At 39.0% G+C, this 27,008-nt stretch overlaps 1 protein-coding gene and 1 long non-coding RNA gene across 6 annotated transcripts in view; one reads left to right on the forward strand and one right to left on the reverse strand.

Moving 5' to 3' along the window:
- Positions 1 to 27,008, reverse strand: part of TBC1D4 (TBC1 domain family member 4) — a 162,943-nt gene that overhangs the window by 106,442 nt on the left and 29,493 nt on the right. The window contains exon 1 of one of the 5 annotated variants that reach the window (XM_067563243.1): positions 9,695 to 9,837. The exons of the other annotated variants lie outside the window; for them this stretch is intronic. Within the exon in view, the coding sequence (XP_067419344.1) occupies positions 9,695 to 9,763 (69 nt within the window). The 5' untranslated portion in view covers positions 9,764 to 9,837. Of the gene's footprint in view, positions 1 to 9,694; positions 9,838 to 27,008 lie in introns of those variants that run through there. 5 annotated transcript variants of the gene reach the window in all.
- On the forward strand, positions 9,921 to 16,110 carry LOC137163121 (uncharacterized). Its single transcript, XR_010922629.1, has 2 exons — positions 9,921 to 9,955; positions 15,827 to 16,110. It is a non-coding gene; the product is annotated as an uncharacterized lncRNA (long non-coding RNA).

Raw genomic sequence — 27,008 nt, forward strand, 5'->3', positions numbered from 1 at the left:
AGATCTACACTTCTATACCAAGAGTAGTATTTGACTCTTGGAAACTAACTCAGTTTTCACCATGAAATTAACTAGATTCTCTGGGGTTATGGATAGAGAGGGCCGGTAAGCCTTATTGTCCTGCTCTGATGGAAGGAAGACGGGAGATACTGGATGCGGTTTAATTAGGCTGCAAATTTATAACACGCTGTAATGTAATGTTCTTGTCTCCTTTCTTGTTCTCTAGATGACATGTTGTCAATAAAACTTTGTTCACATAATCGAACTAAACAGACTATTCTGTACAATACAGAAAAAAATAATGCAGATCTAAACACCACAAGGCTGCAGTGACCCACAATATATGTTACTATTCTCTATCCTTTACACTTGTCTTGAAATGCTGTAATAGTGCAGTTTAATATTATATGAGGATGGAGATCATTCGCTTTATTTTACTGCAGTTTTATATTTAAGGTTTAGGGTTATGAAATGCTAATATATGGTACGGTATATATTTTCTTAACTTTATATTTATATTTCTTAATTTTATTATGGCAGTAGTAGGAAAGAAAGCTATTGTACTGTCATCAGTTTTTTGATTTTGTCTGAGGATTTCTGATTATTCAGTCATTATGAATTGGGGTAAGAATATGATTTTGCTTCATGACCCAAGTTTACCTGTCAGTCCTTTTATGACCATCACTGTTTCTACACTCATAATTTGCTCGTTTTAATATTTTAGAATACTCATCATGGTGGCAAACCGCCTTTGCACCAAGGTAACACTGCAGTCTACGGATAAAAAGTTTGTTTTATTGGTCTTCAGTAGTTTCACCTGTTCAAGACTGTTACTCTTGAGAGATTAGGTCCTAGTGAGAGGAATTTAAAAAACAAAACAAAGATAAAATGGGGAGCACAACAGACATATAGGAAGATACTAAGAACATGCTTCAGCCATTTTATCACCACAGCCTAGAGAATTAGAAAAAACAGACAGGACATGTGGTCCGATGGATAGGACACCCGATGAACTGATAACACCTGGGTTCTATTTTGGAGTTTGACACTGCTGTGGAATCTTGACCAAGTCATTACACCTTTGTTCCACAGCTGCTTCTTTCCCACTTTGTCTGTTTAGATTGTGAGCTCTTTAAGGCAGGAGCCATCTCTTACTACGTGTTTGTACAATACCAAGCACAGTGAGGCCCTAACTAGGGTTGCCTCCTTTCTAATGGCTGGTAACTGGACCCATGAGGCTCCGCCCCTTCTCCACCTCTTTCCACAAGACTCCGCCCCCTTCTCTAGCACTCCATCTCCTGCCCTTTCCCCACCCCCAGGCCTTATCCCTGCATGCCATGTGCTGCTGCAAGTCGCACTAGCAGCCTGGCACCGGAGGCAGCAGCAGCTGTGCTGCCACCTTCCTTATGTTTAAGATTGCCACAGATTTAAAAAAAAAAAAAAAAAAAAAAAAGACATCAGGGTTGTCAAATGGTACCCGGACACACAAGCCAAAACCCAGGCCACCTGGGTGAAAACTGGACAGGTGGCAACCCCATGCATCTAGGCACTGCTGCAGTAATATTGATAACAAAAATGAAATACCGAATAAGAATATACTATATAACTTTTTCACACACAAAAAATACACACTGAAGCACACAATTAAGCATAAAAACCATGCAACTCAATGAAAAAGTTTGAATATATAACAAATATATAGCTACCTGTAGTAGTGAAAATTTAGCATTTTTAGTAAGAAATTTAGCACTGTTGACTGTATTTGCATTTTTACAGGTTGAAACCTTTTAGCTTGATTAAATCATTTGCAATATCATTATATTACATGTTACTTCAGGCTAAAGGAAATTAAGTTAATTTGTTCATTTGCATGTAAATATCTGGAATACATAACAGTGCTGTTTAGACCTTGGAAGAGAAATGAAAGGCTGGGTGTTGTGCTTCCAAAATGGATACATAGTTTTCTTGTATGCTTTGGAAATAAGCAGATGAAAAGTAGGTAGGACCAAGGCTAAAAAAGGAAACTACTTTTTAATACTAATTCTGATCTGAAATACTGTCTCTAGCCAGGCAGAAAGCAATCCCTCAGGAGGAGCCAACTCAAAGACACTGAAGTGACAGGAACGGGCTAAAGGAAAATGGAGAGTAAGGTTTTGTTTGTTTGTTTGTTTTTTAACCTTTTACATTATAATGCTTTCATATTGCATTACTCTAAAATTCTGTTAGAGCCTTAACTCTCCTAATGCATAGAATACAACACTTCCCAACACTTCAGTTTTTCATGTAATATTTATTTTTCCCTTTTCCTTTCCCTCCCCGTTTTTCATTCTAAGTGAGTTGTGGTACCAACAAAGCCCACAGTTGGCAGCTACTGGACCTCTTTGGAATCTTAGTAGCCTTTAATTATTCCTTTCCTGGGCTCCAATTTACATTGTTTTACTAGATGGGCCTAGAGTTCATTCACTTCAAACGTAACACTGGACGAAAGAGGAGTCACTTCACTTGCGGGATGTAGCACAGCTCAGGATATCTGGCCCTTAGAGGTCATAGAGATTGGCAGACTAAAAATACACGGACAGATTAGAGATGCTCACAGAAAGCTTGTGGCAGTGTTTCACAGGTAGTCTCACCTCTAGACTGCCTGGGTTACGTGCAGGTTCCTTCAGACTCACTATAGCCAAATTCAGAGAGAATATAAAATGGTGGTGTAAATCAGTGTATGGTATGGAAAGTTTGAAGCAGGAAACGAAGAGTAAACAAAGAGATGGCAAGAAAGGGGAACATGCATTATTTTAAATTTCCTGTTGGTTGTTTTTTCTTGTTTCAACTCCACCCCCTGCATGTAACTTACACCAATATGGAATTTACACTCCCATTTGCATCACTGAACTTCAGTTTGGATTCTATGCCCTGCCTCTAAAAATAGAGGGCAAAACTATAAGTGGAACATTTATCTGAGTGAAGCTTTCAGGTTTTCAAAAGTTAATGAGTTAAGGACAGCAGGCTATTGAAATACTGCATAGTAAAAAGTCAGATTCCTTTTGGGAAACACTGAGAAAGTATTACAGTATTCATCCTTGATGAACAGAGTTTCATTTAAAAAAAAAAACCCCAAGAAAATGACTGTTGTTTCTTGAGAAGAAAAAGAAGAAGCCAATATGAAGCCTTCAAATGCCCATAATTAATATTTCATATTTTGTTGCAGTCCTACTATCAATTATATATGAATTTGCCCCTCTGGGAACATTAAAAATGTACAGTGTGGAACCTGATAGACCAGCTGGTATAGACATGATCACAGCCAAGTGTTTTGTCTTGCCACAGCACAATCATACATTTGCCATAATTGCTAAACTACCTTTTTGCAAAACTAGATCTCTACTTGTCACTGCCAAAGTCATAAGGAACCCCTTGGCAAATTTTAGAAAATCTTGGGAGGAACAAAAATAAAATACAATAGAAGAAGGGCTTAAGTTTCTGTTATCTAACAATGGCTGTTACTATTACCAGCTTACAATTTTTGCTTAATCCACACAAGGAAAATAATTTAGGTAGATACGAACAAAAAGAGAAGGATTGCATCTCCCCTGTTCACCTGAACACCGAGGCTTTTGGGAAGCACAAGGGCAAATACCCAGCGGTGTGTCTGGAGGGGTGGATAATCTTTTAGTACATACCTATGATAACTTTAGATTTACAGCATATAGTAAAATGAGGTTTTAATCCAGGAGAAAGATGACTTAAGTACTGCAAATGTAAGGGCCAGTCCTGCTGTCCTGCCTGAGAAAGAGCTGCAGGATTGGGCCTATTGGTTCCAATTTATACACGGTATCTGGTTCCTCATGATTTCCGAGTTAATAGTGAATAAACTATAGCAACGAAGAAAATTAAAATTGTATATCTGATGAAAACCTTCCCACTTGCAGTAAGTTGGTAGCCTGTGGTAGAAGCATTTTTATGATAAAGGTTTACCGTTATACAGTATTACTGGAATTAGAATTGGGAATCCAGTTTTTCATCTTTTTAATGACAGGTCCAGTGGCAGTGAAATCAAAACTCACATTTCCACACTACGTTGAATTGAAAAGAATAATGAAATAAGAAATATTTCAATGAGACTCAAGATAATTTACGTTTTTTTAAAGCAAATGACTTGCCATAACCTATGCAAAATAAAAGCAAGTGCAAGTAAACAGAAAAAGACTACTGATTAATGAGAAACATATAATACAAAGGCCTTACAGCAAAGAATCAGAGGAAAGGTTTGTGCGCCAAAGTCTGCCTCCATTACTTATGTGAGTAGTCCCACTGTATTCAGTAATGAATGAACAAAGGATTTGCAATATTCTAGGTCACTTTTGCAGACAATTTTCTAGTGAAAGCAAAGCTAAGTACCAGGGTGAATTACTAATAGAACACAACCTAAATCAGTGGAGATGCCATTCAGGTAACTAGGCACTGTGCTTATACCTCCCTTAGAGTATTGCACGCAGTATTACTCACACTCCAATTCAGACAAGAATTTGCAAAAGCCCCATGTCTGCATAGTTTTTAACTTTTAATAGATAAAAATCTTTCTAAATACAGATAAAATAATAAACACTGAGTAAAGAAAGTTAATCTGTTGTGAAATGGAACTGCAACTGCTTTGCTAAAAGGGATGAAAAAAAAGGTTTCTAGATTAATCATTATATTTCACTATAAAATTCAAAGCTATTTTCTGACCTCTTACAGCAATATTTCCTCGTTGACTCACAAGCAAACATCCCTATTCTTCTAATAACAACAGGGCTCCAAGCCACTTCCCAGTTCCCACTTTTTCTCCCAAGAAGTGAGCATCATAATTACAATGCCGTCCAAATTAATGCACTGGTCCTTTCTTCACTGTAACTAAGTTTTGCACTGTGCAGCCCTAAAGATACCTAAGTATCCTTAAAGAAGGTAAAATTCCAGGCCTCAAGGACTAAGGATGTAAAGAAAAAGAATTATCACAAGGTAATGATTTATCACTGGTCCTGATTCTCCTGTGGAAAAACAACAGGTTCCAAATAGTTAAAAAGCTTCTGATACTATTAGAAGTGAAGGAGATATCCCTTAGACAGTGATCATCCAAACATTAGATGAATATGGGAGGGAAGGGAGAATATGATAGAGAAAATGTATATCTATGTTGGTAAAAAGGATTAGAAAGTACTTCATGGGCAAGAGAAGAGCTTATGAAATGAATGTCCTGTCCAATGTAATTTAAAAAAAATGAAACATTTATGGCTGTACTGTGCCAATTCCACAAGCTAAATATTAAATTGAATAACTTCCTAATGTCATTTGCCTAGTATATAAAGTATTAAGAGACTTTACTGATTCAGAGCTATTTAATTCTAGACCAAAAGGATAAAACAACCACAGAAAAAGAACAGACAATGCAAGACAAGTTATGAAAAATGTGGGAGATATCTGCATTAATTTTACAAATGTTACATGTGTGTATCTATGGACTACTGTGTTGTGACTGGCTCTGTGGATCCCTATGGGTTAATCCCAGCTGCAGCTCTTCCCAGATAACCAGCAATCAATAAGGCCTGTCTACACTAGAAAAATAAGTCGACATAAGATATGACGACTTACAGCCACCGCTATAATTATAGCTTGCAGCCGGGAGCTGGGCTCCAGCCTGGTCCCGATTCACAGTCGGGAGCCAGGCTCTAGCCACCCGCATCCCAACTCGCAGCCAGAAGCCGGGCTCCAGGCGCGCGCGCGCGTGTGTACACCTGCACTGTTTTGTTGACAAAAGCTGACTTTTGTCAACAAAACTCTCTAGTGTAGACCAGGCCGAATTCAATTACCTGGTGCTCAAATGCACAATACAATTAAACCACGTTTTGAAAACTACTTGCAACCCCCCTCTGGAGAAATTCCACCTAGTGTGATCAGGTTCAGGAGATCTTCAGGCAAGAACTCATGAATAAATACATTTTGAAATGGATAAAAGACAACCTGTGACCTGAGGGACATTCACCAACTAGGAGTAAGACCGTTAGAGAGGCAGAAGTTGCAGAGGTGCTATCTGTCTCACTCAACTCCAGTGCTGGGGGGTGGTAGGACAGTGCCTGAGTCAAGTGGGACCTACTTAAACAGGCATGGAAAGGCTCAGTTTAGGTAAGACAGCATTCATGTAGGCTTTTGTTGTTTTAACCTATTTCTCTTACGTTCCTATGGACAAATAAACAAACACTTGTTTTGAAGAAGCTAACCTGAGTCAGTGCAATTTCATACTGGTCACAAAACCCTGGAGAGACGTCTATAGCAATGGCCAAAGCCAGTTGGATTTGCTGAGGTAATACAGTTGATAAACAGGGGGTTGCTATTACCTGATCAGTGCAGTCTAAAGTGGGTGAATCATAGGATTTCACTAAGAGAAGCGCAAGGATAGGCTTGTCACTTGGGAAGGGGGCCAACAGAGAGAAAGAAATCAAAGATATAGCTCACTTCTGAACTGTAGTAGTTTGTTGGAGCAAGAGAGCTCAGAGAATTTATCCCACCAACACCTTTCAGAAAACACTATTTGTCCAATTAGACATTCTGTAGTAGGTTGGATGGCACCCATTTACTGACCACATTTAAGATTAATGAAAAAGGGCTTTATTGAAAATGACAGGAAGTAGGGCTATGACTGAAAGAATGCCCTGCTGTCAGACACTTCAGAGGAAAAAAAAGCCAAACCCACCCCCACGTACCCCTAGGGAAGAGTCATTAACATGAAAACCTACCTTATTCTAGATAATGTATATGAAAAGAAAAGATGTGATACATGGCAATTTTGAAGAATCAATTGAGATTTTGAAATACACTAATAGGTTATGAAAAAAGAAATTGGGGGGAAAACATATATGTCTGCAACAGTGGCCAACACTAAATATAGTATATAATGGCTACTGTTGCAGGAAAGAAACAGATTAACTCACTTCCCAAGATATCATACCTATGCACACAATATTGTGCCTGTGCAAATACCACATACTACTCCATGGCTAATATGTGCTACTATTTCATACCTTGCCCCACTGAGGCAGATGGAGAGCATAACTGATAGGCCTGCAGAGCAAGGAGGCCAACACTAAGGAGAGAATGCTGACTTCAGAGGCTTAAACACAACTAGACAGCAAAGAAAGAAAGAAAGAAAGAAAATCTTCAATCTCTGTTGGTCCCTAAGTCTTATAATAGGTGTTTGGATGCAGGCTTCACGCACCATGTTAGTAAACACTTAAGAGTTACTATGGCTCGGGACCGAAGAGAGGATGAAAGCATTTAATGAAATAGATAGCATTGTTTTAAGTTTTTTCACATTTGATTCTTATAGCACAAAACATACACACTATATTTGAAAGTCCAACTTTAATGAAGACATTGACTATATGCTCTTGGAATCTGAGATGGAAGCAGACTGATCAGCTTTAGAGACAGAAAGCTTTTAGCTGCATTCAGTTATTAAAGTGACATTGTCCAGACTAGTTCAAGCTTTTCTTTCTGCATGAGGTAGAACTCTCGGAGACAGGGGAACCTAGTTCTATTCCCAGTTCTGGTGCTGACTCTAGGACTATGGGCAAACTAACAGAATGAGGCTAAGAAATTCAATAGTTTGTATAAAGGGGATTACATCTGCACACTTTAAGCTCCTCAGAGCTTTGTCATGGTGAACTATTATTTTAAGCGTTAACTGAAAACAAAGGAAGAATCATCCCAACTTTATTAGTTGCTGAATACCCTGAATGACACAATAATAAACATTTTGGTGCATTTGTACTCCAAATGTTCTTTTTTCCAGCTCTGTAGATTGTTAAAGAAGCAATTCCACAATAATCACTTTTAGCTCCACTGCACGCCTTAGCATACACTGTGCTTAAGTCAGCTAACAATCACCAGTATTTGAACAATGAGTTTCTCTGTAGAGGCAGGGACTGAAATTTGGGGTGGACTTGAACATACCATTTGTTTTCACACACATACCCCTCCCACATTTTCTGCATTTTTTTAAGTTACTCCACAGAAGACTCCAACAGAAGAGAATTGTTCCAATGCTGCTGGTTTTATATATTGGCCTTGTCTAGATAGGGAAATTGACTAGAAAAGTTCTACAGAATAGACACTCTATTTGAGAATAAATCACTTTATTCCCAAATAATTACTCCATTTTGTGAGCAATTATTCTGGAACAGCATCTCCACAGCAGGACATATGGGTAGCTGTTCCAGAATAGCTCATTCTACCATAGCTATTTAATCAATTTATGCATCTTAACAAGACCATAAGAACCCATCAGCAGCCCTAGCAGGAGAACAAATGGGTGATTGAAAAACAGAAATAAAGAGAAACAAATGGGGACAGGGAAATGATAGAGGAAAGATAGTCTTGTGACTAAAATCTTGTGTTCAGAAAATCAGGGTTCTAATTCCCCTTTCAGCCACAGATTCTCTTTGGGACCTTGGGGAAATATCTTCTTCATGCCTCCATTCCCTCATGGGGTTTCTATGCCTCACAGGTGTGTTGCCAGGCTAATGTTAATTGATATAGCAGAATTGTTTGGACTAGATGACCTCCTGAGGTCCCTTCCAACTCTAATATTCTATGATTCTATACTTTAGGAACGTTGCATGGAATGTGGCATAGAAGTACTAAAAATATTGAGACTGACTAAGGGAGTGGGGAAGATGTCCCAATATTCTAGTGGTAGCCCATAACCATGGCGGAGTTTGACCCTGGGAAAGGGAGGGTTGTCAGAGTTCTGCAGAAGCAGTGCACACAGCTACTGAGGTAAAAGAAAACTCATTATACTTTCAACTAGCTAGAGGAGTTGCTGAAGGGGTAGCACAGACAGACTCTGAAGGGAACAGCTTCAAGTATGCTCCTCCTAAGGAAAGGTAATCATGATGCAGAGGGAAAGGTAACAGATCCTGGTAGTAGTAGCCACTACAATAGAAGAGAACTAGAGCATGAACAACAGCTCTCAAACAAACAGGTAGGGGAGAATGCTAACATGAGAAGAGGCTAAAGAGAAAAACAGACTTTCAAAAAAAATGTTTAAAAGGTAAGTGTCTTAGCTACTAGCCTCCTTAATCATTTGGAATAGATAATTTTCTCAACAACAACAACAAAGTCATACCTGGTGAAAGGAAAATTCCACTCATATGAAAAAAGTTACAAGATGAATTGTAAGGAAGCATTCCTTCAATAGTCTGCTATTTTGCACTTTGTGTTTTTATTTAAAACAACAACATTGGGGAGGGGAGAAGTAAAAAGCTTTGAACCACCAGAGCTTTAGAAGTTAAAACTATATTAATGTTTTATTTATTTTGGGGGGACTTCACAGCTAAATCAGTCTTTGGATGGTTTTTGTTGTTGGATTTTATTTTTTTCTTTGGTTTGAGGAGTGGGGGGTTGCATATGTGGGAGCGTAGAAGACAAGTCACACTGAGGTGTTATTCTTCATCAGCTGTAGCTGATAAAGGATAAGGTAGTTAACAAGAACAGTTCCAGAGTTGATTTGCCAACACATAGAACACTTTATACTAAATATTTGCTCAGCTGAAAGGACTATCAGAAAGTGATAGTTTTCCCACAATCTTCATTATCCCTAGTAGCTTTACAGGTATCATACTCAAATACTGGCTACCAGAACAAGAAGATATTTAAAACTTACTTTAGGGGAAGCTCTTCTTCTGTTTCTGGCTAAAGACTGAAATATAGCATAAGCTTCCATCTTAGACATGAAGAAAAATAAATGTAGACAGGCTCCTTTCTAAGGAAGCTACCTTTTACAGAGCATGCCCAATAGATTCTCCATTGTCTTCTGGAGGAATGCTGGTCACGGGCAGACCCTAAAAGAGGTGGAGCTAGGGTGCTATATATACAGCACCAGGCAGCATATCCCATATCAGAGTGTAAGGGCAGTAGGAGACATGTATGTATGTATTATGAAAAGGGAGATCCTTGGACTTGTTTAGTTATTAACTTTTTTCTTTTATGTTGCGTTTCTTTTATATTTAGCTTTCTAGATTATTAAGAGTTTATACCAGAAATAACTGGTCTCTAATTCCCTGACCTGATCTGCAAGTTATTCACTCAGTGTATTTAGTCATCGTGTTTATGTTAGAAAAACACGAAACTGCTCTTGTTTTTGTGGATTTTACTGAGGTTTCCTTCTAAATGTTTGGATGACTGCAAGTGAGAGAACTGAGGTTGCTTCCTCAGATTTTGTGCAGATGCTGTCTAGTACCCTGATGCAGTAAACTACTTCAGTAAACTAGTTGGCCCTTATGTCTGCATGAAGTAGTTTGCAGGATCAGGCCCACCATTGGTCCCATAGATGGACTAAAACTGATGCTAGGGTGAAAGACCTAAATCCAAGTCTCTACTCCAAAACTATAAACACTAATTCTTACTACCTTTATTCAGAGTTTAGACATGCTCATTCTTAATACTTGCTCAGCTGAAATAATTGGGGTTGATGCTCTCGTCCTTTATGACTTGGCTTATTTCATCCTATCACCCTAAACTGCCTCCAGCTTCCACAGTCAAGGTTACAAGAATTCAAGTGTCTCAGCTGGTTAGAGTGCTCTGAAAAAGCCTCTGTTGACAATGAGTTTATTTAACAGTCTTATTCCTGTTATCCAAGACTTTTTGTCTGGCCTCTCATCTAGTTCCTAATGAGACTTGATTTGTAACATTCCATACATGGTTATGTTAGTTGTATGCTTTGCTCTGTTTTAGCTCCAGACTTTTTAAATAGGGCTCTCTCAAGGGCCAGTCTTTAAATTTTGTTTGTGTATGACCCAACTGAAGAATTACTTCCTTAAATGTACTTTTAATAAGTATTCACTGGTTTGATATGATTTTGTTAGTACTGTTAAAGCGCTGTCTTGTGGCTGTAATGACTGCACTATATAAACTTCTGAGTGATAATGCAAAGACCCAACAGCTTTTCATAGACCCATAGAATTTTAGGGTTGGAAGGGACCTCAGAAGGTCATCTAGTGATCCAACCCCCTGCTCAAACCAGGACCAACCCCAACTAAATCATCCCAGCCAGGGTTTTATCAAACCAGACCTCAAAAGTCTCCATGTCAAGCTAGAATATCTCTAGTTAGCCCTTTTCCCCCTCAAAATGTTGGAATGTTTTTCACAATATTGTTTAGACAATCTGATTTAATCCTCACCGTAATACATAAAATCCCAATGATGCAAACAGTTAGGTACATGCTCAGCTTTACTGCCATGAGTGGTTGCAATGATTTCAATAGTCTCTTGTCTTGACTTCTATGTCAGGAAATAGGTAATCACTTATTTATACTTACGTTTGTATTGTCATAGGTTAGGTAATAAAAAAAATGGACACTTTAGGGTTGAAGAGAGAACCAAGCCTAAAGTTTGATCCTTATCTTACAGAAATTTTAGATAGTTCAATATTCCCTTGGGAGAATTTTCTATGTAACAGGACTGGTAAGTTTTTTTTTGTTTGTTTTGTTTTTGGTAAATTAGGAATGTATAAGCAAATTATGTTGAAGTAGGACTTTTTAAAAAAAAAATAACACTAAACACTAGTGATTTGATTTTTCAGAATTGTTGACTACCACAAATCCTCTCTGAGTTAATGGAAACTGGTGCAAGTCTATGGAAAAAAATAAACCCATCTTATTTTGTTTTCCTAAAAGAGTTTATTCTAACATTAAGCAACCAATGGAAAGGTTTTAATCACTTTCAGTCAAAAAGGCAGGCTACCGCTTCCACACTTCAAATACAAACTCAAGTTTCCATCTCTTACAATAACTCTAAATAAAGATCGCTCTGGTTCTAGTCTCATTCAGTTTTATACAGCAGTTTCTGAAATTGATTCTCAATTTAGAAGAAAAGAAAATCAGGTGGCTGTGAAGGAAGTCAGTTTGATTTCTTCTGGGGAAGGGATAAGGCTTTTTGTCATCTCCCAGTATTTTTGCTTCACTTAATTATTATCAGGTTCTTCTGGCTACTGAAAGATCCACCTTTAGGCCAGGATCCTGAAATGAACTTGTGACCCTCAGAACTCCTCAACTCCAATTGGCAAAGGGGGGGCTAGTTGTTCTATAACAGGAGCTCCTATCAGGCCTGACAAGCTCATACACACAACACATTGCTTTCATAGTATTTATCCAGAAAGAGGGTCATCTCAGATCTTAAATGAAAGCCAGGATCATGCTGGTCATTGATATCACTGCATGATGTATGTACAGATGCTATTTAAGGGGTTGTGCGTATGTACTGAAAATATATCCTAAGAATCTGTATCAAGGTAGGAGCCACCAGAAGAGACAGGCTTTCTCTCGCACCAGTAGTGTTTGTCCACACAGTTAACTGCCATGTACATTAAGCATTTTATTGTTTCACAATGGGCCTCTCATCACCAGTTTGAATTGAATGCTAAAAAAGAACAGGGACTGAAATCAACATGAAAAGCAAGGCAATGGAGGGAGAGAGTCCTATCTGGAGGTGCACTTCAAAGGTTTACTAGATTACAGTGGGGGATAGTAAATGGATTCTAAAATGTCTTTCTTGAGAAAACCCCTTGAGGGGAATGGGGTGTCTATGAATACTTGGATCCTGATTTTGACTGAAAACTAGCAGCTCTGTCAAAGACTGAATACTTGGGAGAAACTCTAAGTCATTAAATAGGAATGGTAATCACTGATAAATACAGACCCAGGATTGTGCTTTGTTTTAGGGGGGTGTAATAATTTGCTTCCATGTATTATCCTTACTCACTCTCTCTTAAATCCTTAACCTTTGATGATAAACTTACGATTGTTTCACTATAAATGTATTTCAGTGCTCTGATGTTATAAAGGTCCTGAGTTGTACCAGTGAAGCTATGAGTACGCTCTTCCTTTGAGGACAGATTACCTGGTAATTTGAGAGTGTCCAGTGACAGGATACTGCAGGGGGACACTTCAGAGGAGGTCGTAGGCTGGAATTAGGGATATAAACATTTGTTTAATTAACAGTCCATTTAAACTTCTAAAAATAGAACGTTTAAATGGTTAAATGCAAGAGCTGCCCAGCAGGGAGACGCCAAGCCCAGCGCAGCTCCCCTCATTCTGCGCATGCTGAGTCGCAGCTGGGCAGTTCTCGCTCAGCGGGGAACCACGCTGGGCTTGGCACCTCTCCCCTCCCCTGAGGGCACCGTTTAAACTAATTAGTAAATGGTAAGACTGCTGCTTACCGTTTAAACGTTTAGCCGCTTGCAGCCCTAGCTGGGATGCCCCTATTGTTAACCTGCAAGAGGATCTGAGGGCTGGCCTAAACCCAGTGAAGAGTGCTTAAGTGACTGAAATGATGCCAGTGTCAAGGAGCTGATACCCAGCTGCCACAAGAAAGACTCCCTTTCCCTCTGGAGACAGGGTGCAGTAAGGTGACTCTCAGTCCTGGGCATCCTGGGAAAGCATCATAAAGCTCCGTATGTCCCAACATATAGCCTGGGTCCTTACTTTGCTAACTACAACCTTAAAAATTCAAATTAAAAGAAAACCGAAATTGCTGCTGCATTGTAAAAGGTTCTGTTTCAAATACTGACTTCTAACTGGCTAGTCTAAACGACCTTTGAACTGAAAATGATAAACTACGAAGATGTAACTCTCAGATTGAAAATCTTGGACATTTTCTAGTATTCAGCAACTGGATTTAATAGCGTACTGAACTGCCCACCTTCGGCACTAGTAGGTGTATGCCTCACCACATCATAGAGATGAAGTGCCAATTTATATTGAAAAAGATGACCCATTGCTGAGGAAAGCATGGGTACGAAGAGCTGAATTACTAGTCAATTACTCTTAAAGAGCAGCTATATTCTGAAAATAGTTCTGTAAAAATGGCAGCCTGAATTTGACTTGCCATAATTTTAATAAGGAATGTACTCTCTTACCATCAGGATGTTATTTCTAATTGCTAGTCCTGCAAACTCAGCCTGGAATTTAAAAGTCAAGCTGTGTTGTTCCTGGCTCTTACATTTTATTAGAAAGAAAATTCTGCAGGCAAACTTCCGCTTTCAAGTATAATTGTATTCTATCTTTAGTTGCATATTTATTATCTATTTTATTACTGCAGCATCTAGGATCCTTAGTAATGGTCCAAAACCCCATTATCATAGGTGCTGTACAAAAAGAACAAAAAAAGACAGTCCCTGCCCCAATGAGCTTACAATCTAAGTAAAGGACAACAGACAAATAGTATTAGGAAACAATGAGACAATAAGCATGATAGGCTGTGGTTTCAGTCTCCCAAATGTTGTCAAGTTTTTTTTGGTAAGTATTATGGTAAAGGAGAGTTTTGAAGGATAATGAGGTAGCATTGCAGATGTTTATAGGGTGCACCTCCCAATCATGTGGGACAGCGTGGGAGAAAGCATGAAGGTGCCTGTTTGAAAATTTAGTAAGTGGATGAGGTTAACTGGCATTATGGGCAGATGAGAGGAGATCATTGACAACTTGATAATGAATGAGAGATAATCAGAAGAGTAGGGATAGACCATGAAAGGCCTTGAAAGTGAAGACAAACAGCTTATGTTGATGTGATATAGAAGGTGTAATTAGAATAGAGCTAGGTGTTGATATATAAATTCTGCTGATCTGTGAGGGAGAACAGATTCCCTTAGCACTGAAGAGGCAACAAAGCTATTGAGAGTTAACTGGAGTTTAAAGAAAAAGGAGGGGGGAGATTTGTTTGTCACTCATTAAGCACATAGGGCTCTGAATACACACATGGAGCAGATCAGTTGATTGAAATGGTGCTATTTTTCCACGGTCACTTCCTCCAAAGTAAAACCATGTTTTCAAGTTTCCATGACCTCCAGCAGCTAGCCTCCTGAGTATTCACCAGTTGTGAGTTGGAGCATTGGAAGACAATTTAAACCAAATTGTTACTATCTGTCTTGTAGTTGTTGTTAAAGAGATGATCACTGTGACTTTAACTTTCATCTGTGAGAAAGTACCATATTGGGGTAAGGCCTGGAATGGGACACCGGGACCCAAGATTCCTCATACTCAGATCTCTCTCACTTCATGTCAGACCTGGGGTAGTTCAAATTCTGCTTCCCCATTCAGTAAAAAAAAGGGAGCAAACTTTCCTTTGTTTTCTCAGGCTACATTGTTTTTAAAGCACTTTAGGATCCTTAGGTCTGGTGTACATTAGAAAATAAACTTGGTTTTACTACATCACTACGGGCGCGACAAATCCACATCCCTAAACAGTATAGTTAAGTTGACAAACCCCACCAAGGTCAATGGAAAAATTATTCTGTCGACATAGCTACCACCTTTTGTGGAGGTGGGTTACCTACACCAATGGGAGAATCCCTTTTGTGGGCCACAATTGGTGTCTACGCTGAAGCAATACTGCTGTGCCACTGTAGCATTTTAAGTGTAGACATACCCTTAAATGAGAGGTGCCCTGGTAGAAAAGTAATGTGTTTTAAGTTTGTGGTTTAAATAATGGATTTATATGTTGCAGCGTATCTAGAAGGTTTTGCATACCTGTCAGAAATACAACACTGCAAATTACAACATCCTGGTCAGGTTACCACTATAAAGGTGAATTTAAGAGAATACATGCCTTGGGCATTGGTAATTGCCTGGAAAAGCCAAGTAATCTCTCTAGCCCAGTTGTCTGAATCTGGCCCTGGTTGGTAGGGACAAAGTAATTCCCTTCTGCTGCCTGTGTAGTCATCTACAATGCAATGAGTTGATCTCAGTCAAGTTTCTTTTGGATAAATGTTTACGTCACATTTACTCCCTCCTTTTCCTTTTAGTCTCAACTCAGATGCCAAGGATTGAATGAAGTCAGACACGTGAACTTCCCATTCTCTCTCCATGTCAGTTTTGAGGTACTTTGGGATAATGGAGGAAAACTGGTACAGTTGCTGCCATTCTACCAGTTTTGTGGATGAACATACAGGATTTCAATCTCTGAGTCTAGAACTATCAGCACCTTTTTAGAAGCACAGAGTTTATTTAAAAATTAAGGTCTTGTACCTAATGGATATTTACCTGACAACATTTTTTTATTAAAAGTGATGAGTACAGGGGAAAATAAGCAGTCCCCTTGTTTTTTCCGTGTTTCGGGGTAACTGGTAAATTCACATCTCCTTGAGTTGAACTTCTTCAGTAAATTACATTTTACATTGCATTATAAAATACATATTAGCTCACTAGTTTTGAGAGCCACTTTTAAAAATATTTATTAACCTGGTATAAGAAATCAATGTATTTGGGTAAATTCCAGTGAACGAGTAATCTACACAGTTGCAGAGGCTGAATAGGGAGAAAGCTTTTCACAATTTTAACTGGCAAAATACTAACACCATGCATTCACAGGCAAGCCCAGATTTTTCAGCAAAGTAGATGTGTTCAGTTCTCTCTGAGCAAACAACCAAAAATTCACTGTAGGGATTCATTTCCCTTAATTGTCAGTTTAAGTATAGTTATCTGGTATTCTTCCAGGAACAAATATCAACATGATATTGCTAAAGTATTGGGTGTCATCTTGTAGCTGTATGCAGGAACTTAAGTTGCAGCACACAACTAAATATAGAAGCAGATTGAGTATAAATAACTTGAATGGAATTATTTTACCAGAATCATCTTGCATGCTGGGTTTGTCTCCATTTGTGTTTCTTTGATTTTAAAAGCCTTTCAGGCATTCCTTACATTTATTTAGCTTAGGTCTTATCTAGGCTGGAAGACGTTCTGGTGTTTCTTGAACTTGTGGAATGACAAGTGAAAGCCAAGCACATGAGAAAGAAAGAGATCTGTACCTGCTTCAAGAAGTTGCACCAGTTTAACTAAAATCATTTAAAAAAAATTGTTGTTAAACTATTGCAACTCTATGGTCTAAAACTTCTATTTTATTTTTTTTAAACCCAGATTTAACTTCAACTGATAAAATTTTGGGGAAAGGAAGTCTTATTTAAAGAATCAGTACCCTGCCCATTCAATGAGGGTGAGAAAGCTAATATATAAAATTTTAGACACAAAGCTCTGCCAGGCAAGCCCAGACATAGAAATATTACAAATTTGTAAGGTTGTCTTAGTTTCAAAACAAAAATGAGTCTAAGCCTATTTTTTTTAATCTTCTGCATGTCAACTTTTTAAAATCCGTCATCTCAAAAGAACTTTAAAATGACCTAATGAACATTTTTCCATGGCAAACTGATTACGAACGTTTTACTCTCCTATAGATTTATTTTAAAACGTCTGTATCAAAATTGTGTGTGCATTGGTTTGCAGGGCTCCTTGACAATCCTGTTTGTTTTGTTTTTTTAAGCAAAAATAATTTGATATGTTGAGGAAGTCATAAATTACATGGATTTGTATACATATTGGTAATAAGAAAAAGGCAGATCAAATTTTATTCCTGCTAGTGTTAAAATAGTCTTTTGAAGCACCAAATACACACAAACTAAATATATGTTACAGGATCGTGGCAGCTAATTTGTAGCTATGACAGAGGAAGCACTTACTTATCCTTTATCACGGATTTACAATTTGGGGAAGGGGAGCAATGTCTGAGATGAGATTTTTCTTTTTTGTTCTCTCCCTGACTGTGAATTTTTTTCCTTGATCCAATTGCCTAATTTGAGATTACTGCTTAAAAAATGTTTTCGCCAATGTAAAAATGTATAGTGTTTTTATGCTGATTGCTCCAACAGCTTTTTAAAACATCATTCCCTGTATATAGTTCTCAATGCTTTTGACTTCGGAAGAAATGGGGCTTAGAAATAAGTGTTTGAAACTTAACTACATATGATCAGATGTGTCCACCAGGAAACCTGTGAAAATAAATAGAACCAAGAACTATGACATTTTTTTAAAATATGGTGTCCGTCAAATTATGATCAACAAAAATACTGAAACTAATTAGGTAGCACAGAACCACTTCAGCAAAAAGTATAACTCCAATCAAAAGAATTTTCATCAGGGGAAACCAGAATTGCTCTAGGAGAGGATGTTAATTTAGGCTGGGATAAGGAAGGATTCAAATAGATAAAGATTATGAATTATCAGATGCTGTTTTAAAAAAATAAAAATAAAAAAAAAATTGCAAATGCCTAGGTGATCAGACGAGAATCAACTCTTTGTCCAGGTAAACAAACATTGAATGAACTTGAACCATGATGGAGGCTGTATGTGAGAAGAGCAAACCTTAATGTGAAATGTTAATACAAAAATATAAGAGGTGCTTTCATGTCTACTATGGTAATGAGCAAGGTTCTGCTTAGCCATATGGGAGTAGCCTCATGTGTACCTGACAGACATCTATCCCGCTGCTGAAATTCTCACTCATGAGCGAGCAATTACATTTGAATCAATTTTTCCAGCGTTTTCTTATGCAACAAACTATTATGGCGGTTAACATTCCTACTTATGTAGCACCTTATGGTCTTAACCCTATGACGAGTTATGCTTGGTGAGTCTCCTGCACCTGTGCTGAACCCCAGTCACTTCAGTACTGCCCTGTGTACGCACAGGAGTCCACTCCCATGGAGCTCCTTGCAAGATTAAAGGCTAAGTATGTGTGCTGCTAGTAAATATTAGGTGAACAAATGGACAGTTTATACCCAAAGGAGCTTTGGTTCTAAAGATGTACCATGCTAAGCTTACCATTCCAAAACATCTCTATCTATTTATCGCCTTAATTGATCATTGTTGCTATGCAACCAGCAGACATGCAACAATGGTAGGGTGGAGGACCAATAATGTTTTTTAAAAAAAATATATTTCCTCATCAAATCATTGTGATAAGGCAGACTAAATTTCCAAACTAAAACACAATGACTTTAAATACCAATGCAAATTTTTAAAATATTCCTCTTCCTGTACAAGGCTTTATGTGCCAAGATTTGGCCAACAGTGGATTTTTACAGCTGATTCAGGAGTCCTTACAAATAGAAGTAAAAAACAAATGCTGGGAAACTCTTAAGGGTAAACAGAATTTTTATAAGCAGGTGAATACACAACATACAGAATTAAAGGGGATTTTAACAAAACAAAACTACACAATGAATGGATTTTCCAACCCCTGTAAATTCCCTAGCAGTGCAGCTCCGTAGTTGTTGATTTCTCACTCACAGGCTTCTTAGACCAGTAACAAGGGTAACACCAAGAAAGAGCTCAAATGGAGGCTGCTTAATGAAGAGAAAAGAAGAAAGGTGATTGAGGTTTTAAGTGATACTGATTACATTACTGGTACTTTCTTCTTAAATGTTCTGTTTGATAGAATATACTAAGTCTTTATTAGTAATTAGATACGGTCACATTTTCTTTTAAATAAAGTCTTTTACTCAAATTTGCTGCCACTGAAACCAGTTACTACAATATCCATCAGAAGCAAACCAAGCAAACAAGATAAATATGCAGATTACAAAGGGAGGTAATATAGAGTGAAATAATTATGAAAAACCGTACAAATATGTGGATTCTGAATTGGTCATCTGAAAATATTTAAAAAAAATATTTACTGATGACCATAAGCACATAGTTGCCTTAGAATCACAAGAGTCAGGAACCCTCACGACGGGGCCAGGACTCTATGCTGGGAGGGTGTGGCTAATGGTCAGGGACCAAAGTCAGTCTGAGCCCATCAGACTCCCCCTTCCAAAAACTCCAGAGTAAATTCCTGGAAGACAAGCTGTCAGCTGCTGGGAGTGTCTTGAAAGTCAAGGCAGACTACAGAGAAATCCTAAATCAGAGGTTTGGGGGATTTGGGGTTTTTTAAACCCTGCTGAAAAGGAATTTGAGACTTATTCTGATTCCTTTTTTTCAGGATTGAGATCAGTTTTTCTTAATCATGAGACAAGTGGATTTTGGGAACCCTGTTTCTCTAGTTCTGATGAGGAAATTTTGGGAACATCCTATTAAAGATTACTTTTTTGGGTCTTTTGATTTTGTTTTCCCATATTGGTTTTTTTGGGATTCTCTTCATATGCAGAGCCATTTGCCCACATGGACTATGCATTAAGTAAAGAGGAAAGAATAGTAATTTGTGCTTATGTAAATAAATTACAACTACTAGAAGTTAGTAGACAGTAACTAAAAGTTCCAGAGAGGTAGCCGTGTTAGTCTGTATACAGCAAAGACAACGAGAGTTCTGTGGCACTTTAAAGACTTTTGTTAGACTTTAAAGTGCCACAGAACTCTTGTAGTAACTAAAAGATATCAGTACATTTGGAAAAGGTTCTATCAAAATACTGCTCTTCCATGAAAGATCCTACTCCCTTGTCCCAACCTTATCTCAAATAACAGTTTCTACTGAGGAATTAGAGTAGTCAGTTTTAGAAATACACTGAACCACAAGCTAACAAGCTTCCATAATTTGAAATTTGGGAGTCTGAAGTTTTCCCTACACTGAAAGGGTTTCCAGAATGTCCAAAATTAAGCAGCACATCAATGTGCTATTTTATCAACTGGACAAACACAATCAATTCTTGATTAATTAATTCTCTATGGTCTATTTTTTAGATTAATATCTGAAATGCAATTTCAATAATCTGCTCTGTAGAAAAGGAGCTTGCTGTGTGAGAAAGTGAGGAGATGCATGAATTTAGTTTTACTGCAAGAATTTCTCCATCTGCTGCTATAATGGAAGTGTTTAGAACATTGGTTTTCTAATCCCAGAATAATGCAATCTCAGATAATACTGGGATACAAAAACGAAATATGCCATATTTACATGATATATCTGCACATGTTCAACCACACACAAGCCTGGTGTCTCCCTAAAATTAGAAGGATTGAAGATTCATGCTTTACTATGCTGGTCTCCAGACTACACTGCACTATCTATCTAGGCAACCTGATGAAAGAGGAATTTAATTTCAATTTCACATCTGAATGTTGGTTTTGTTAGTTTAAATTTGACTTTTTTAGGCATAGTTCAATGTTGTAATTGTAGATGTTTGTAAGAAACTTCACTCAAAGACCTGAATAGCTTAATTATGGCCATGGGTAAATCATATTTGTTTTTGAAAAGCTCAACTCTAAAATAGACTGTGGTCTACTGTATAATGTGTCTTTGAGGAGTTGACTGTGTGTATTTTAACAGACCTTTGCTGCCAGTTCTGTTTGTTTTAACCTATAGTAACTGGGTGATTTTAATCTGTGCCGTTGCAAACAAATGGATTATTCATGCTTTCAAACTAAACTCTAAATATTGCATTAGAAATCCACTGAATAACTCAGAACTAGCAAGTGGATATTTGGACCATTTTATCTGTTTGTAGTTCAAATTCAGCTCTAGTCAGTAGTAACTGAAAGCTGTTAGAATCTGACTGTTCTGTAATCTGCGTGAAAACAGTGGCTGGTCTCACACTCGATAGTGTACACGTGCTCACTTCAAACGCTGCTGGCATTTTCTGTAGGAAAAAGACTGAATGTGCAGATAAATATATTGCCCTCTCACCCCCACAGGTGATCATGCAAAGTCTGAACTGAAATATTTTTACAAATTCACCCTGGAAATTGTGCATGGCTGCTACTTATGTCAACCTGTGTTGTGCATAAATGGAGGCTTTAAGAGCTGGCAGTCCAGTTCCTTTGACAAGAAGTAAATTTCACTTTTTAAATATATATATATATACACACATACACACACACATACACACACACAGCTGCTTTTTAGTATATATTTAGGCTAAATTCTAGACTTGTTTTCTATTTAAAAATATGTAAACACAATCTCTTCCTTTCTGACCCTCTGTTTGCAGCATGGAAAACTTTTCTAGTCACACTTGAAGGATTTAAAAATGAAGCTTGTAATGTACTTACAATAATAATAATCATCACAACAGCTGCTAATAATCTTCACAACAGCAGCATGATTAAGTCCATTTATCATGTAAAATTGCATTTAATATAATTATTTGAAGATTTTTTTGCCTTGGATGTGAAATTACCATTAGTAAAGCATCATAGAGATGCACTGTCTAGTAAATCTGCCAGCCTGTAAAAAATCAACAGCTTTACTGTCTCAGAAAAAACATGTACAGGGATGCTTGTACATGATTTTACACACTTAAAATATCTTCCTAGCCCTGAACATGAAATCAGCTGAGTGCTGACCCTTGCACTTGGAGCTCATCACTAAATCCATACAGCCTACTTTTCTTTCATAGCTGAATTTTTAACTAGGTCTGCAACGACGGCTCTTCAGAGAAGCTCACCCACTTTACATGCATGGAACAAGTGCTCAGATTACTTTGCTTTTGATTCATACTCTTAGGCCACATCTTGAATTACAACTTCACTAGGGATGACCCAAAGACATACAGTGTTGAAACTTTTTCTACAGCACCAAACATCTGCCTACCCAACAAGGTCCTTAGCCATCTACTCCTTGTTCAGGAACAGGGTAGGAGGCACTTTGGATGATAGCAGCTGACAGAACTTTACCTTTGCCCTCTAAGAATATGGTCTCACCTGGTACAAAAGGCTTCATTCTCACAGCCTCTCCTATTCATTGGGACAATTGTTCTTTCCCAGTCAATCTCCGTGGTCTGTCACTCCACATGGTTTGCTCTCTGCAAAGGCTATAAACTGTCTTGTTTGAAATCCATCATTATTAAGCATGAGGTGGTCACTACTTGAGGTGTTTCCAGAGACCATGAAGCCTTTGCCTGGAAGAGTATTACTGGAAACAACCAATACTTCTAAATAATGACATGGGAGCAGAGCTCTCTGCTCAATGCTTAGAGAAGATTGGAAGCAACTCCTCCCTCCAGCTCCTGCTTGGGATCATCTACACACTGATGTGCATTAATAAGTAATGAGGGAACTGTTAGATTCCCCCTATCTTCCACATTTAAGTGGTGTGTGTTCAGTTCTCTATGCTGCCTGCCGGTTCCAAAACAGAATCTAATCATGGACAAATGAAACTTGGCAGCTGTGAGTCTCTGGTACGGAAAGGTTTTGCCTCTTCAGTGAAAAAACAATGTGGCTTTTATTCCCTTTTTTTCCGTTCATCTTAGAAGCAGGCAACTCTGAATGAGATATACAAAGACATTTAAACCCCCACCTTTTCTTTATCCAAAACACACATTTATGTATTTACATACATTGCTTTCCCACACTAGGGCACACATACCTAATCCTCTTGGCTTTGGCAAAGGTAAATTTCCACTTGGCTTTCCTTGCAGCAAGAGGACAGCTTCTGTAAACCCAGGCTCCAGGAGGGAAGCCAAAAAAGATAAATCAGACTTTCTTCTAATTTGTCCAACTGTATTTAATTAAATGTTCAGATCCTAATTTTTTTTTCCCCAAAAGGACCTTTGCCTCATTCAGTACACAGAACGGATGGTGTTCACTTAATTAGCTTATGCAGTATTTTGGTTTTGTTCTGATTGTTCAGCGTGGGGCCCTAAAACCTTATTTACTGCACACGACTCACTCCCTCCCTCATCTGAAAGTAAAGAATTCATTTTCTCATTTGCTTTTCTATGTCAGTAATGACTACTGTGACCCAGTGCTTCACAAACATGAACTCCTATGAGATGTGAGGTGGTATGATCCCTGTTTTTACAGATGGGAACTGAGGCGCAGAGATTACGGTCAAAATTATCCACTAACTTTGGGTGCCCAATTTTAGACACCTAGGACCTGATTTCTCAAAGCACTTAGCATTATATAGCACTTCATCTGTTCAAAGCATAGTTCCCACTGATTTCAGCTGCAGTTGTCAGTGCCCAGCCCTTCTGCAAATCAGGCATCAAGAAAATGAGGCAAACAATTAGGGACCACTTGTCAAAAGTTTGGTTTAAATGACTTGCCTATCATCACAGAGGAAATCTTTGGCAGAGGCAGGGATAGAATCCAACTGTCCAGGGCAGCATTCAACTGCTTTAACACTTAGGCCATCCTTTCTTCTCCTACACGTCTCTGCCTCAGTCACTACACATCTTCTACAAGTCATCAAAGGTTCTCTACTCAATGTCCCCTTCCAATTCCGATTTTTACCCTATGACCTTCACTCCCATCCCTGTCCTTTCAGTTGTTGTTCCCACAAATCAATTGTAGTCTGGGTTTGTCCCCATTAGCTGCATGGTCCGGACTTCAGTTTTGAGCAGGCCTAGACCTGCCTGCCTCCAGTACTACAAACAGTACATACCTTCTCCAAGCTGTCGGGGATTCTCTGCTGCATGTCCCCTTTCGGTTCCCTGATTTTGTTTTCCCTTTGACATTTACTCCAATCCCTGTTCTTTCATTTGTTGTCCCCAGTATTACTTGTAGCTTGGGCTCAATGATCCCTTCCACTCGTTTGAGGGTGAGGTCTTTTATCTTTGGGTGGTCTTAGGCCTCCTATCTCCTGGCAACCCAATAAGTGCACACCTTCTATAACAAATGAAGCAGCAGTCCTATAGATAGTTCTCTTTCACTATACAACCCTGACTTATCCTCAGCACAGGTCAATCCTGTGCACTGAGACAGGGATCCTGTGCAGAAAATAGTATGTGATCATGTAATTAACGATTAGATCATAATGCACATGTACAAGAGGACTTATCTTAATTCCTGGCATTTCTTAATTTGAGTACTTGACTTTGCAATCTCAATGATCTTTTAACAGGTGTGTGTGTGTGTGTGTGTGTGTGTGTGTGTGTGTGTGTGTGTGTGTAATTTAGTTGCAGAATATGGAGGAAGTAGAACTTAAGAAATAAATAAATATATGCTCTTATGAGTGGGATTTCTATCTTTAAAGGATTAAGTGGTTTCCATGCAATCATTATTGTGGTAAATATGGGGCTCATTTTGAATGAAACTAGATATTTTCTCTCCTATCAGCTGATCAACTAGACTGGTGTCTCCTTAGAATTGGGGCTTGAAGTTGGACAAACTGGCACATCTTATTAGATGATGCTGATTGATTGAGGGGCAAAGTAATGGATGAAATGGGGGGAAGTATTATCTACTCCTTCAGTATTCATAAGATAGGCATCTTGGCGGATGATTAGTAATCAACTGCCCAGTCACAGTTATTGGACCAGGGCAAGGGTCTAGTCTTTTGCATGTCAGCACTGTGAAACTGAACTAGTAACTTACATGCATGGCTTCCTACCGTGGGTCAAAAAAAGACTTTCACTGAACTTAAACTATATGTTGGTCTTAACAAAAAACCCAGTAAGGCTTGAGCGAAGTAAAAAACTAGGGTATTTGTACAGAAAATCCTCCTGTCAAATATTTTGTGAGAAATCTGGAGAAAAAGGGGAAGAGAAAATGCCTCAGCCAGTAATTTTAGACATGCAGCCTCACCTGTGGATTCCCTTCTCAGAGCTGTTTCTAAAACAAGTCCTATCTTATTTGGGTCATTTTATCAATGGCCATTAAATAACCTCGGCTGTTTCTATCCCCTAATTCTGTGCAAAGGACTAGATGAAGAGAATCTGTGACTGGTCAAATTTGCAAATCTTAATAATCAAATTCCACGGTGATGGGTATGACAAATAGACACTATACAGTGCTCAGGTGTCAGAGTGATGTGAAATGTTATTCAAAAAAATTTAAGACGACTGTTACTCACCTTGTAACTGTTGTTCTTCGAGATGTGTTGTTCATGGCCAATCCATTGTGGGTGCGTGCACGCCCCCCTGCACGGTTATCGGAATTTTTTTCCCTTTAGCAGTACCCGTAGAACTGGCTTTGGAGCCCCCTAGAGCCCCTTGCACATGCCACAGTACATAAGGAGCCTCCGGCCCTAGGCCCCCTCAATTCCTTTTTGCTGTCAACTCTGACAGTGGGGGCGGGTCATGCAATGGACATGAGCAACACATCTCGAAGAACAACAGTTGCAAGGTGAGTAATCATCTTTTCTTCTTTGAGTGCTTGCTCATGTCAATTCCATTGTAGATGACTTACAAGCAGTACCTCGGAGGCGGGTTCGGAGATGCTGAAGCTGGTCCCTTGCCTGCTGAACAGTGGCGTAGTGGGATGAAAAGGTGCGAACTGACAACCATGTAGCGGCTTTGCATATGTCCTGAATAGGCACTTGCACCAGGAATGCTGCAGAAGAGGTCTGCACTCTAGTAGAGCGAGCTGTGATGCTTTCCGGAAGGGGAACCTTCACCTGCTTATAGCAGAACCTAATGCAGGAGGTTATCCAAGAGGAAATCCACTGCAAACAGACAGGTAAGCCTTCATCCTGTCGGCCACCTTCACGAACAGCTGTGTGGACTTAGGGGATGGTTTCGTTCTATCGATGTAAAGCCAGGGCTCTGCACACATCCAGCATGTGCCACCTCCATTCTTCCTCTGAAGCATGAGCCTTTGGGAAGAATACTGGCAGGAAGATGTCCTGACTGGCATGGAATTGTGACACCACTTTGGGCAAAAAGGCTGGGTGGGGCCTGAGCTGGACCTTGTCCCTATAAAAAAACTGTGTAAGGCAGCTCTGAGGTAAGTGCCCTAATCTCAGATACCCTCCTAGCCGAGGTGATGGCAACTGGGAAGGCTACCTTCCATGACAGCAGCAAAAGGGGGCAGGTAGCCAAAGGCTCGAATGGTGCCCTGTGAGTCTGGAGAGGACTAACTAACTTTAGGTCCCAGGGTAATAACCTGCGAGTAAAGTCACTCTATACCCTTCAGGAACCTAACCACCATGGCATGACAGAAAACTAACCTCCATTGGATCGGAGGATGGAAGGCTGAAATAGCAGCTAGATGCACTTTCAATGAGGTAGTGGCTAGGCCCTGAAGTTTAAGATGCAGAAGGTAGTCCAACATCGTCTGGATTGATGCCTGGTGGGGCGTGACCACCTGGGCTGCGCCCAGCAAGTGAATCTCTTCCATTTGGCTAAATATGATGCCCTGGTGGAAGGTTTCCTGGTACCCATTAGTATAGCCTGCACCTGGGATGAGCAAACCTGTTCCTCTAGACTCAGCCACTCAGCCCCTATGCCAGCAGGTGCAAGGATTCCAGGTCTGGGTGCAGATGGTGCCCCCAGTCCT

The sequence above is a fragment of the Emydura macquarii genome, unplaced genomic scaffold (assembly GCF_026122565.2).
Source record: "Emydura macquarii macquarii isolate MOO-44397 ecotype Brisbane River unplaced genomic scaffold, CSIRO-AGI_Emac_v2 contig_2473, whole genome shotgun sequence".
NCBI lineage: Eukaryota > Metazoa > Chordata > Testudines > Chelidae > Emydura > Emydura macquarii.